Below are 15,513 nucleotides of genomic sequence, written 5' to 3'. Positions count from 1 at the left end.
AAGAGGAGTGGACCTGTACTGCCTTTGTCAGAATAATACGGTTTGGACTATGGAGCCTCCCTGTTGTTATTCAATATAGTGTACGCAAAACGTGATTGGTTGATGCCATTATCCACTGTGTGAAAGCTCGAAAATCGACCTCTTTGCTTTTTCATCGCGTACTATTCCTGGTTTGTGTGAAAGTACTCAGGACAAAAACAACAATTCCCAAAAATATATTGACGTGCGAATTAAATGCAAGATATGTTAAAGCTTTAACAAACTCCTTGAATGCATTTCCTTCATCAGGATATATGCAAACCTGATGTTTTAAGTATTTTTAATCTTACATTGTTTGTATCCATGTTTGCAATGCATGTCTTTCCCTTCCTGCCTATGCTGGTGCCTTGCTGTGTTGCTTGGTGCATTAAAACCACCTACATATCAGTGGAATGGTATGAAATCATTAGCAGGACTGTGTCTCATGTCATGTCTCAAGTGTGCATTCTCGTGCATGTGCAGGAGGCAAACAAAACGGGGAACCGGACACAAAAAACTGCTCCATACAGGTCACAACTCCACAGTATACCTTTTAAAAGCCACCCTTAAAACAAATATATTAGCATTTGTTATAGAAAGCTAAAGAATTCATATGGTTCAATCAATATCACAGAATGAAAGTGCAACAAACAGCATGTATTTGACGTAACATGAACACCAATAGCAAAGAGGAACACACGGGTAACGTTGGATATGCTGTTGGTCAGGTATGGAATAAATTCAGCAAAGGAGAGTAGGAAATAGAAAAACCAATAAAGAAAGAGGGTCAGAGGGATCAAACAACTGTGCACTTTTGGTCTGTTCTCACCAGTCACAGCTTCAATTGTATTGTGAAGGAGCAGCATGTACGGAGTTCTCCGATGTGATTTTTACTTGTTTACAGAAGTGAGGAAATGTTGTATAACACATTCTGAAACCGATCCCAAGTTGAGAAGTCAAAAATCAAACCCAAATCTCTGACAGTATGAAACTTATAGGGATAACAAAAACCTCCTAATAATGACCTAATATGTTTGCACCGCTAGTTCAACAGTTGGGTCTTCTCAGCTTTCATAACATAAACCTGCAACAAATCATTGTTAGATTTAACTAAACTAAATTACTTTGTTTCTACTACTCTCATTAACAACAGAGAGAGACACTATATCCATAGCTGAAGTCTAAATGTAAATACTGTACATCATGTCAGACAAACCTAAAAGGCAAAACACATTACTATTGTAGACATTTAGCTTTATTCTGACTTAAATCCAGAGCAACCAAACCTAAGGTTTAAGCAATACTCCTAGGTTAATATATACAAGAGTGTGCTGATCACCACAAACACACTGATTTACAAAAAAAAAGACTGTTTTAGAGTGCATTCCGTCTCAGTTGCACTGGCTATAGGTCACATCCTGTATCCCATAATAAACACAACAAAGTCAGACATTTAGGTCAGCCTGCAGGTGTAACCTTGAGGGTCTCTGCAGCTCAAATGACATGTGTAAAGGATTATCAGGGTATAGACACAGAATGGTAACCTTTTATCAACATTTTCTTAAAGTTACGTTAACGTTGGACTAGTTTACAATCTGCCTGACAATTGTATGGAATCGTCCCTTTGCTTTTCTTCCACGTATACAGTGAACACACCATCAGAATGTATTTATTTCTCATCGAAGGAATGTTTTTTTGTGAAGTCCCAGAAGCCATTGTATGGAGTGCTGATTTTGAGAGCAGCTGATCTGGGGAAAAGGGAGAGAGTGAAGGGGCTGGGTCATTGGGAGGACCAGAGACCGTCTCCAGCAGAATGATTTCTATTGAAGGGGCGGCAGCATGTGGGGATTGGGGTTATCATTATGCTAGACAGAATTTGAAAAAGCAGAAAATGAAATGAGAACCGTATTCATATTTAAATTGAGGCAAGCCCGCATGTGCCTGCACGATTTTCAATTATGGGGGATCTGTATATTTATTTCGTCTCCAAAGGAAACTGGACAAGGCCGCTCAATGCTTTTGTAAGGCCGAGCATCACAAGTGTCTTGTGTGTTATTCAGCTGCCAATCTAAGGCATGCATTTGTGTTGTTGGGCCGTCAGATGAAGAATACATACATTAAAAAAAATATAGGATACAAACCTATCGAGTTCAGGGATGCATCAGCACCTATATGGTCTTTTGCATACAGTTTATACAACAAATTGTTTAATATTCTATCCAATGACTTTATTTCTTCTACATCATGAGCAGAACAGGAGAAACATTTTAACCCATGCATCAGTAGGAGAACGTAATGAAAAGAGATCATGCGACCAAGAGACAAATCTGTCAGATGGAGGAAGATACAGCACTGGAAATGATTTCATCTGTTCTCATCTCCGTTCCTTCTGTCACTGCCAGACCACCAGGAAAAGTTTTAGTACTCCAGACTGCCAGTCCGCCCCAGGGCGTGCTAGTAAAAGCTTTGAGCCCTGACTCCTCCAACATGACTGTGTCGAAGCGCTCTCTCACGCTCTCTCTCTCTCATAACTTCTGTTCTTTTCTGTATATGCAGTTATGCTCACAAATGTTGAACAAACTAACATAGATCATTACTAAAACATAGCATTTTGTACTACAGATATGGAGTTAGTTTAGACTGCAGTAACACATTTTTATTTGGTTTGGGTTTCACCGGCTGTTCTTAAATCCATCACTAAGTCCTTCCTATGGTCTTCGTAACTACCAGCAACTTTCAAACTAGTAATTCACTAGAGCAGGTTGCACCAGCCAAACTTAAGGACTGATCAAAAGAAAATTAATTCAAAAGTTGCGTCCGAAAATGGCGTACGATGCACTACTACACTCAACATGTGTTCTATCTTTCAACTTACTTTTGCGTGAATAAACGGTATGTAGGAAAAGACCCACTGAACTGTATTTACGTCACTTCCTGAGAAGTTACTTGCCGGTTGGGGACACGTAACCATAGTAGCGTGTGCCAACCTCATATAACCAAACGATGACTTGTGAGCTGAACTAATTAAAAAAATATATTACGCCTTACAAAGTGGAATCTTATACTTACACTTACATTTAAGTGTTATTGACGTTATATTTTTCCACCATTGTCCGTTATATATGTTGTTGTCCATGCCGCATTTAGTTATTAAAGCTTACGTATTGTCCCGTGTTTGCATACTGTAACATTTCAACTGAAATAATATGCAGTTTGTGTACTTTTGGTTTCATACTAAGGTTTAGGACGTAACATACTGTTTTAGCGTACTAGTGCATTGATGTACAGGTGCAATAGAGTAGATTTGTGACCACATCCAACACCGACACTACACCCAGCACCGACGCTACACCCAGCAGTGACGCTACACCCAGCACCGACGCTACACCCAGCAGTGACGCTACACCCAGCAGTGACGCTACACCCAGCACCGACGCTACACCCAGCAGTGACGCTACACCCAGCACCGACGCTACACCCAGCAGTGACGCTACACCCAGCAGTGACGCTACACCCAGCAGTGACGCTACACCCAGCACCGACGCTACACCCAGCAGTGACGCTACACCCAGCACCGACGCTACACCCAGCAGTGACGCTACACCCAGCAGTGACGCTACACCCAGCAGTGACGCTACACCCAGCACCGACGCTACACCCAGCACCGACGCTACACCCAGCAGTGACGCTACACCCAGCAGTGACGCTACACACAGCAGTGACGCTACACCCAGCAGTGATGGCAGTGGAACCGGCTTAAAACTTTAAACTAACAAGAGGGCAGTAAAACAAACTTCAAACAGCAACAGAACGTGTATCAGATCAGATATTAATAACGCATTACCTCTTTTTCTCCTCACTCTAAATGGGTTGCTTAAGTGGCTGGTTCCGTCAGTTAGTTCAGTTACCCGGGGGTTGTTTGGTGTTAATATTTTGTAACAAATACATTTTACATAAGAACTAGTATGTCTGGTGCACTTTTCATTAAGTGTTAATCTCCACTTAGTGAACACTTCCATTCACAGCTGATGCAACCAGTTCCTGACATCGAGAGACCTCTGTTGCTATAATCTGACAAGCATTTCACCCACAGGCCCTGAAAGTGTAAGACAAACACAGAAGTATATCAATGTTTGATGCCTTTCTGTCCCCCAGCACTACATACAGTTGTGCTGCGGCAGCTACACTGAATGTGAAAGCCCTCGTTACTGCGCGCCTGCACGTCTGATAGCACAATAGGAGATGTACGGTGTCATGGCAACACCTCTGGCTACGTGTGCCTGCTGTGTGTAACATAATTTCCCCTGGTCACTATTCAGACACACTGCAGTATTGTGAGTGGTCCTAATCTTCATTAAGACACGGGGGCATCAGTCTGTGTCACCGCTAGAGAGCGATTGAGAGGGTCTACTCCAATTTCTGCTGGGTAATTAGTAAAGTCCCTTTCTCTCCAACCCTTTTCTCCTCAGCTACCCCCATAGAGCAAAGGAGAGGACAAAGAAGCCGTCATTTAAATGTTAATTGCACCGTTATATCCCTGTGAGTTCTAATTACCTTTACTTTTCCAAACCTGCAGTAAACAGTGGTTAATGAATGGGGATTATCAAGTGATCCATGACAGCAATAACTATCCTCCCAAACCTCTGATAGTATACATTTTCACCTAAGTCTCTCTTTTTTTTTATCTTGGAGATGATGTGGCATGTTGCCATTATTGCCAATACTCTTTTGAATTGATATTGTTCTCATATTTAAAATCTTGTAAAAAAACAGCTTGTCAACAATATTTTACGTAGTCACATCTTTTGCACATTCATTATATGTTCTCTGTAATATTGTGACATTTTAATATTCTATAAACCCAGTTGGCTTTTTGCCTCTTCCTGCAATGCGATATTATTTATATATGTTGTTTGTTTATTTTTTTCTTTTTACTTGGGCAAAATAAAAAAAGTAAAACGAAACCAAACTGTGGAAGTGGGGAGGTAGCCAGTTTGTAGTCCCTAAAATAAATGGGATCTTTCATTTACGTTCCTTTTACCTTTGCTATCACGTTTCGCAGTCGCTACAGCTCCACTGGGTCTTATGGCCACGGCCAAGAATAAACTGCCATGTCATCCACTATCTCTGCACTCCTTTTCTGTGGCGCCTATATATGGGCATCACCAGAATGCAAGAACTCAGGCTTCAACATCTGCATGTATCGTGAGCGGTGCAGCTGGAGCCAGGGGACATTAAACTCCACATCCCCCTCCACTCCAAGATCATGCGATCCCCTCAAATGCTACTCTCATTATGGTGTAGACAGTCACAGCCGGGAGTTAATACCAGCACAGAGAAAGTTCCTTGGCTTATGGGGAGATGTCACGCAACTGTGTAACATAAAGATCTTAGTTTATGAAAGGATAGCAACTTTATATATGTTCCTATGGTAGCTAATGTGTGAAGGGCACTCAAGTATTTTTTGCGGGCGGGTTTGAGCTAGTGGAGAAAGAGATCGGTCACACCTGATGATGAGTTCTACAGAAAATGAAATATATAGCATTATTTTATTATTTTTCCTTTTCTGCTCTTGCTGAGACGGTAGAAGGCAGCTGGGAGCTATGGCACTATCAGTACTTTCGCTTGCTGACATTTTGGCCCCTGCTAAACTGTGAAGGCCTCTGTCACAGGTATTTAGAGATTAGTTCTAAGAGCGAGTGTGGATTTTCTGTAACAAAATCGTATAGATAACACAGACTCACTAAACCTAGGCTAGAGGTCAGTTATTCGCCTCTTCTCCTCGAGCTCTGTTGCAGAATTTCAGAAGACGTGCAGTTGTTGTCCCTATGCTTCGTTGCTTTTTGTCTTGTTTGCTTTCGTTAGAAGGCAAACATAATCACTACAGCCCATTTGCAACAATGGGTCTTTCTTTGGGACATAGAACTTGGAGATTGGTACCAGTGACTCAGTGAATAGCTGTTATACCTTTTGTCTTCTGTGAGGTGCTTATTAATTACCTGGTAAAAGGTTCTTTTAACCATAATCACTTTTATAGAGTAGAAACAAAACAGCACTGAGGGGGAGGTGCCTTTGCTGACAGCTCGCAGTATTTGTCCTCTTTTGAACCACTGGACACACGCTGTCAAACGACCCCCTGTAGGACTTGCGCCTGCTTGTTTGGCATACCGCGGTTTAGTGAACTAAAGATGTTGTGCTGACATCAAGAGAGATACCCAAACTCGATAAATGCATTTCAATATTTTTTACAGTCTTTGGCATTGACCTGTTGATTACGTCAGTGTGTATGGGGGTAATGCCCCATGAATCTCAGCCATTCCAGAGATCCCCCTAGAGAGCCATAGATGGCTCTTTGTCACTGGTGGTGCAGTAGTGCAGGGGGACAGTGACAGACATTTAAATGTCCGCACAGAGATGCAACAGGTTAGTATGTTATGGTATGATCACTGGTTGAAAGAAGTGAGTTCACTGGATAATTACTGAGAGGCTCAGACCCAGTGTGATAAGGAAATTAGAATTATAATTGTCCGGCTACTTGAACTTGCACTAAAAGCTTCATTTGACATGCAGTTTGCTCACTGGCCTTAATGGCTTTAACTCCAGAGGAACTCTGGGGGGGGGGGGGGGGGGGGGGGGGGGGGGGGGCGGCTAAGCAGTTCGTCATTGAAAAAACACAGAAGAACACAGAGATGAAAATGTAATGCTTCATTTAATAAAACAAAAATGTCTCCCTTCCCTGAGTAGATATGTATGGCAGAACACCTGAGATAAATATTCAATACATCACAACCGACATTTTAACATTTGTTCGTCTAGTGTTACTGAGATAAAAATCTCAAAACAAAAATGACATTATTCCCATGCCATCACCCAATACACTGAATATTGGAGGCTGTAGTATTTCGTGCCAAACACTGTTTTCGACCAAAACCCCCCCCCTCCCACCCCCTCACCCCCCACAAGCTTCTGTGCTTCTACACTTACCATCTAAAGCCAGAGAGACTGGGCACTGCTCCAGCTACCATTACCTGGGCAGGCGGGGAGCCTTGTTGGCCTTATTATGCTACTGTACTGTTTGATTTATGACTCTGTCTATGCGCATCTGCTACATTAATAAACATTCGGGCGCACACTCATAATTTAACCTACACAGTTTTGAATACTAGCTGTATTACACCTTCAGTATCATAAGAAGCACTACTGAGGATCACACGGATTTACTGATCGTCTCTTCATGCTCTGCTCATCATATGACACAGGGCTTCATCTGTTCAAAGACGGCTAACCTTCGGTTGGTACTTTAGTCTGCCTGGAAAAAAAGATCAGCTTTTATCTTGCTGTTTTTATGATACAGTCTTGATAACGAATCCTAGATGCAGACAATGTCTGGAGTCACTTTCTTGATTCTGTTTCCAGACATGTCAGGGCAGATATGTCTGAGCCAGAAAATAAAAAAGATATTGCTTTTCCATTGAAACTGCTGTGAATTGGGTCATCATTTTTGTCTGTGATCCCACGTTTCACCTTTTGAGCAAATGTATCGAGGCAAATGACATACAGGGGGAAAACAATGAGATGTCAAGTAGTGCAAACCCAGGGGGACGATGGGCATGAGACAGGAATAGTGTTACCGAAGAGGGAATGTTGACGCCTGGAATGATACAAACATTCAAACAATGTGCATTTGAATTTGAGTTTCAGGCATATTTTAAGGAAGGAATGCCCACAGAGAACAAAATTTGTTGATGTTATGTTGATTATACTAAAAGTTGTTATTTATTTTTCCTCATCAAGTTGATTATATGCAGAACCTTGATATCGCCCCTTAGGTATAGCCTACATGAGGCAGGTCACAGCACACATTGACATAATTAAACCAGCAGGATTCAAGTTCAATCATTAATCAAGATGTCCTGACCACTGGGATTTGTCTCACTTCTAAGTGTGTGTGTGTGTGTGTGTGTGTGTGTTTGTGTGTGAGAAGGCAAATCATTTACTATGGAAAACTATTCTGTGTGTTGCGCGGCTGCTTTCGGATCTGTCGCGCTGTCTCTGTTTTTCCCCTCTCTTTCACCTCATTCCTAAATAAACAACATCGCTCAAAATATTCATATACTGTAATTTCTCAAACACGCCGGAGACATCTGGAGAATAGAGTTGGATTGTTGACTGAATATGTCCCTGTTTGCAGTTGGGATGGCTTTGGTCTTTGTTCAAAGAGCAGTTCTAATTAACACGTGTACAGTAATTCCAGTCTTGTTTAAGCTTCAGCAAGCATGTGGCTGTGCACATGTTTTAGAGGTGAGAGTTTTAGGCTTTATTGTAGAAATGTAAATGACATTGGGGCGTGCGCTCACTATTCTAGGAATTGTGCACTTTTAGATTGATTTCCTGCTTGTTACACTATTTGACCAATTCATGCGTCTTTTCCTTTCTCTGCTGTTTTCTTTATTAATTATTTGAGAATGCTTAAGTGTGATATTTGTGTGGTATTTTTACCATCCAAAGGACATGCTACTATGCATTCCAGAGCAATGTTTGTTTACTACGCAACATGTAGCTGCCACAAAAAGGACAATACCACTCAACTTAATAATTCATATATAGTCCTCCAATGGCCAAGGGAAGACTATTACAGACAATTACACACCAAGATATTTCCTTTGAGCTGCTGTACAGTATACTCACAAACATCTTGGAAGTTACTACATTCGTATTATCTGGGCTACTGTTTTTGAAAATACAAACTGATATTAGTGTTCTTCATTTTCATTGTATGGTTAAATACAATGAACTACCTACATACTAGTCTACATATGTGTCTTCATTGCCAAAGCTGTGATTTGAGCTTATTTCAACAATACAATGTGATTTGGTTATCCCTACTAGTTGATATTACCGATCAGCATTGGACTAATGCTGCTATCAAACAATTACCATATCAGATGGTATGTGTGGCTGTAGTTTTCTAATTTTCTACAGTATTGACTTGTGTTGACTTGATATGATTATGAAATTACCTGGAGATTCATGCTTGGCATTATTCTAGTTTCTAATCATATTAAATGTATTTATACACTAAAATGACTAATGCTATTGCTCTTTTCCTTTGCATGTGGTGACAATAAGTGTCCTTCAGGCGATTGGCATGGTTAGAGCAGCAGTTTGTTTGTTTTCGATTGAGTGTAGAAAGTTTCAAAGTTGGTGCACGGTGTGTTTTTTAGCACTCCAGTATAAGACACTGTTGGTAGCCAATTTATGGTTCAGTTGGCTCCAATTTTTGAACAATAATGTTTGATTGCAATCCACGTCCTTTTTTGATTGGATATAATTAAGATTGCGTGGTCCAAATCACTCTTAAATTGTTTTTGGTCTGATTACCTTTTCAGTATTTATAACCAAACATTTATTGTTGCCCATTTTGAATTTAAAAAGCAATTTGAGAATGACCACGTTTTGTGTTTGTCTCCTTTCTGTCCCTCTATTGTTGTGTTAAAGGGATTAAACATGGATTCATGTGTTTGTATTTTTTCACATTCTGTATGTTGACCCATGAGGCTTATTGAAGGTACTTTTCACCCTCCAGGGGCTATGCATCTTCTCAAAAGAATGTCCTTTACTTATTCAGCACAGTTTAGTAGACGTTGTCCTGTAAGGACCACATGTATTGAGGTCTATTTTCTCAGATGTCCTACTGTTTTTATGTATAAAAGATTCAGCGCTACCCAGTTTAGCTTACTGTAAAATCTAAACCCATGGTAAAAGCTCACCCTTGAAATATTTAGTGTGCTTCAGGAGGTCTACAAGGTATATAAATGGCTAGATGTATGAAAAAATTTGTCGGAATAAATTATTTTTTTATCTTAAGAGGTAATGGTACAAACCATTTTATTTAACCACCTTCCTTTGAATCTAAGCTGCATGGTAGCATATCCTTAGCTAGTAGTACACTACTGCATTGGTTATGTCCTTTCATGATATAGTATTGTTGCTGAGTACCTCTCCATCATGGACTGCCTGTGTGATGTTTCTTGAGATGTAGTAGATTTTACATGTGTACTTGGAAGAGTGGAAGAGGCTAACGTGATGAAATAAGTTTATTGTATTACCGCTCTTAGTCTGGACAATTTTCCTGCACATTTTACACACAACGTTTTTCTGATATCAGCAAGTACATGTTACTGTATGACGTGCGTGCATATGCCCATGCTCGTATGGTAAGAAGGGCTTATAGGACAGAGAAGGGAGAACTGCAGTATTGGGTCTGCATTTTCAATTTCTGCAGTTAATTATTTATTTTTTCCATAAGATTGCCTACCCAGGGGTACCACTTGAATTACAATCTGCTCCAATTGTATTATATCCCAAGCGAGGACGGAGGGAGCTGTATGCTGTACAGACTGCACAGCCCCTTAAGGCAAATACGGAATTTGTGGTGTTGGGCTTGATGAACAAAATTGATTTGCCTGAAAGGCTCTATCCAGCACAAACCTAGAATGTCTAAAGCTGATGGTATGGCATGAGAATATTCCTGTGTATGCCAATATGAAATACTGTTAGTCACACGATCACAGTTCTAAATAAACTCCCATGCACCCACTCATTAGTAGATTTATTTTTAAATATTTATAATTGATTGATTTAAGGTGATTGAACCAATCCACTGTTATTTAACACACCCACACAATCAGCCTTTTGTGCTGTTTCAGATCCCTTCTATTGTGTGACAGTGGAAGGCCAAACCCTAACCCTGAGTCGGGCGCTCTTCATTAAGGTCAATCAATCAGACACTAATGCCCCTCCCGGGCTAGTGTGGGCAGAGCTTTGTCAAACTGCATAATGTTCACAACCATTGAACCCTGGATTGGGGCCACCAAAGGCACTACAGTGGGATGTTCAAGACTAGTTGAACCCTCCTTGAAGACAAAATAGTTGTCATCAAATATTGGAAAGTCCTGCAAGGCGCATTTGACAAAGGATGATATGACATGTGCCCCGTCTTATTGCTTGATGCCCCAAAGTGGGGTCAAACTAATAGCCTCACCCTTTGTGGGCGAGGTTATTTGTTGCCTACGGTTGCCTCTGGCACTGATACACTGTCAAAATCAACTTTCACATTGCATTACAGGCTTAAAGCATGACCCTAGAATTGAGGAAAAGACTTAACTCTTTCATTAGCCTGCAGGTAAGATCTGTCTAGCTGCTCCGTGCAAACAAATCATAAAACTACAATACAATCTGTTAGGATGGCTGTTTTTATTTCACCACTACCATTTTGTTGGACTACATTTCAGATAGCTGCACATGACAGAAAAAAAGCAGAGAATACATTGGACCTAGCTCTATAAAACGACTTGTTTCTTCAAGGAATTGAATGAATTGTCATAAGATGCTGCATTGATGCTGTCAGCAAATACGCTGGGCTGAATAATCGTTAAACACGACACCAAATGCCCATTCGTCAGTCACTCTGCTCAGAAGGTGACTGTGCTCTGTGAACTTTCAGAGGTCTACAAAGGGAAACGTCACTGTGATTTGCTATAGTTTATTTAAACATGTTGAATACATTTGTTATTTTAGGAAGCTTTGCGGTCCATAGGATTTGATTGAGACCTCAGTCACTTTGTGCACTTGTCAGACATAGTTTTTGGAAATACTGTCTAATTTTTGCCTTTAAAGCAAACAACAAAGTCATTGATAATGTGGTTCAAACACAACAAAAGTCCCTAAAATGTGAAGCTCAGTGAGGGAACTGGCACTCAGTCATTTTTGTGAGCTTCTTGGAGGATGACCTCAGCCATTGCCAATTACTTTGAAAACCTCTCAGCCTTTGTCAACCCGGCATTTGCAACTCTTTCTACTCTGCCTATGCCTGACTCCCAGTGATAATTACAACCTGACAACCTGCGTGGAATAACAAATGAATAGATTAAAGCATGTTTTCCCTTCAGGTTCTGTCCTTCTTTGCATCTTCCAATGTTAAGATCCACAGTGTATTGAGCCGTGTTCTGATCCTTTTTTCCCTCCTAAAGCTTTCATTTCCGATCTGTAGATGTTAACCTTAGAATAAACATAATACAACAAGGGTACAATAGGAACAGAGGATGGTTTATTATTACAATTAATATTATGTATCACAAAGTGGATCAACTTAATGGAAAACTACCCAGTAGTGGACATTTTCCGCAACCTTTCTGTACTTTATTTTTAGATTGGAATGTTTTGCCTTCCCCCGAAAAAATGTTCTTGAGATTATGGCATCCATATTTCAGAGTTAGGAGTAACCATTTAATTATAAGATCCTAAAACTTTACGAACCCCAAGCAGTTTCACTGCACGTTTTGCTCCTGTCCCATTTTACTAAATGTGGCCTTTTTTTTCATTGCAATGTAAAGTCTTGCACCTCGCTGGATAGAGCAACATCACGGCTAGAAGTAGAGATAATTCAAAAACTTTTGAAGTATAACACAGTTATAATGCAATAAATTGTAAAAATAAAAATCCCCAATTTTGTTAATATATATATATATATATATATATATATATATATATGGAACTATTTGAATTTTTACAACCTCTTCTCAAATATCATGTTACATTAAAACTATATATTAGGCATGGCTTGATCTATTTTGCTTTCATCACGGCATCCTTTAGGATATGTGCAGGTACAAGAACATTTTTGAAACTGTCATGATTAATGTCATGATATTAGGTCATTTATTGGGGGATCTCTCTTGTTGTAAGCTAGCTTTTATTTTGAACCACCTTTGACAGTCTTTGTCTCAGACATTTTTTTCTGTTCTATATTTATCTATTTTTGCATTTTTTTTGCATTTATTTTCTTTAATTACTCTCCTTCTATCTCACCATCCGATATTTTCTTTTTCCTTTCTGAGGCCCCAAAATCTCTCTTCCTTCCCCATCTTTTTTCTTTGTCTTTCTTTTTTTATGCTGCGAAATCCTGTATTTACTGCTTTTTCCTGCCAGCTGCAGATGGAAAGTAGGTTATGCTTGGTGCTTTGCACTCTTGCACCTTCCATGTTATTATGCATCATTTGACAGTCTGTCAGCCTGCCCCAGGATTAGACTGAGGAGAGACCAAACACTGCACCTTTGCTCCGTACTATTAGCCAACACTTGTAAAGCTCGTCAAGAATGCCACAGAGACACCTCTTAAGGATTGTCCCCTTAGAGTTATCGGTGAATGTTTAGTTTATTTACAACTTATGTAGGTGACACTGGAATGCAACTTAGAGTGGGCCAGGTGCTGAAGCTAAAGAAGCTTTTTTTATTCCATTGGTTTTGTTGATCCTCAGGATGGAAAGACTCCACTTGAATTGCTATGAGCTAAATGTTCCCTTGTCAATAGATGGAAAGGGGATGTGATGAAAAAGTCTTTGCAGTAAATTGTGAGGCATATGTTGCTGTTTTGCTTTGTGTCTCTACTCACTGATTCATGGTATCTTTCTGAATTGAACAAAATACCATAAGTCAACTTTAAAATGAATGGCTTTATTGCTGTACTATTCACAGTATTATCAGGGGAATCAAAGGCAGATAAACAAATATGTGTTTAAAGTTAGAATCATATGTACAAAAGCATTGTTTCCTCTCGGTGAGATTGGAATCTGATGGCTGTTTAACTTTCTTTATGCACCCCTGGTTTTGTTTATCTTAGTCATGGCGGATGATTGTTGCAGCGATTCAGCCACATTCTGTGCTACAATTTGCATACATCTTCATAAATCTGTAAACACACCTCAGTCAATATTTGTCTAACTGAACAGCTCAAAGCTCTCTTGTAAGCAAAGGTCTAAGATGGTTCGGAAATGTAATGGTGTCGTGGGTGTTTTTTGTTGTTGTTGTTGTTTTCTTTGGGGGGGGGGGTTGTCATGCATGTTATCATTTTGTTCAAATCTATCAAAATCATGTGTGTTTTCCACGTACCATACCTGCCAGTGAAAAAAAACTTTATTTTAATCCCATTGACCTACTTTTTGGATATGCTCTACACCCCGAATTAGCTTTAAACCATATAATTAGTTCACAGGCTGGTTGGAAGGCTCCTGGCATGTTTTTATATTGTCAACTGATAATGCTGCTGTTAATTTGTTACCAGAAATGACTCCCTACAGGCAAATGCTTCTGTCTTGTACCACATGGATTCTGTCACAAAATGCACTGCAGTCACTTCACACGCACACCAATGATGAACTCTTGATTTACACCGCATCACAGTTTCTCAGTTCGGTCCTCAGTTGGTCATGCCTTTCGCCCAGACGGGCCTTTATTTCTGTCCTTTGACCTTCTCCGTGTCTTTTTTTGCCCTCTAGAACAAGATCATCCTGGACCCTCTGACATTCAGCGAGGCTCGTTTCCGTCCCTCTCTGGAAGAGCGCTTGGAGAGCATCATAAGTGGTGCCGCGCTAATGGCTGACTCCTCATGCACACGTGACGACCGCCGTGAACGCATTGTGGCTGAGTGCAACGCCGTTCGACAGGCCCTGCAAGACTTGTTGAGCGAGTACATGAACAATGTAAGTGTCCTCTCTGATAATTTGATACTCACTAGCTAACTGCAACTGCCCACTTGCTCATGTGCGCACCTCAGAACACACATACATCATGAAAGCAGACACACATGCTGCTGATCTCCTTTGACTTCTCTACTTGGTCTTGACTACACTTCTCTCTTTGTCAACACATTTCGCTTGTCAGACATTTTTGGTGAAATGCAGAACCAAACACCTCGCTCATGATGCTTTCACCTGCCATTAAGTGTTAAAGAGCAAAAGCCTTCTGTTTAGGTTAGCTCAGCCTTACTCAATCCAAGTTATGTCCTTTGTTTGACGTATGTGGCATTATTTTTCGAGGCAGTGCAAATGCTGTAGTTGAAGCCGTGTTACGTGTTAGTTAGTGCTTTACCTGGAATTGCTCTTTGCCGACCCCTTTGGTATTTCTGTTCTTAGAGTAGTGCGACAGGTGCAAAGGTGGGAGGAGATGAGACGGTGAAAGGTAAGCTGTTGGTGAAAATGAGCTCTTTGACGTGCCGAGAAAAGATGTCGGTGGACCATGTCTATTTTAGCATCAATTTGTTGATAACTTCATGTCCCCATTATTATGGAAATGATGGGCTTTGGGCTTCATACAATAATGGTAATGCATACGTTTGTATATTGCAACTCTTAACCTCGGGCAACAACAGTATTTTGCTTCTTGGAGAAGCCGCACTGCACTTTCCTCTTCATATGGGGAGCCGTTTTCCTCACGCACCACTGTGATTGGCATGGCTGTTGAAAGGTTATGAGTCTGGCCAAGACAATAATTAATCATCACACACATCCAATTTATATTCTACTTCAACAGACCCTTTTGTGCATATAGAGCTGTGAGCTATTTCTACATTAGCAAAAGTAATAGATGCACTTGGATACACTGTTATTGACCTTGCACACATAATTTAGTTCTTTGTGCTGGATTTTGCGATAGCGC

At 40.4% G+C, this 15,513-nt stretch overlaps 1 protein-coding gene across 1 annotated transcript in view; it reads left to right on the top strand.

The window, feature by feature from the left end:
* Positions 1-15,513, top strand: part of ctnna2 (catenin (cadherin-associated protein), alpha 2) — a 275,903-nt gene that overhangs the window by 62,536 nt on the left and 197,854 nt on the right. Inside the window, exon 7 of the mRNA XM_079160441.1 lies at positions 14,355-14,558. Coding sequence (XP_079016567.1) covers positions 14,355-14,558 — 204 coding nt within the window. The remainder of the gene's footprint in view (positions 1-14,354; positions 14,559-15,513) is intronic.

The sequence above is a fragment of the Pholis gunnellus genome (genome assembly GCF_910591455.1).
Source record: "Pholis gunnellus genome assembly, chromosome: 5".
Lineage (NCBI taxonomy): Eukaryota > Metazoa > Chordata > Actinopteri > Perciformes > Pholidae > Pholis > Pholis gunnellus.
This window is presented reverse-complemented; position numbering and strand designations above follow the sequence as displayed.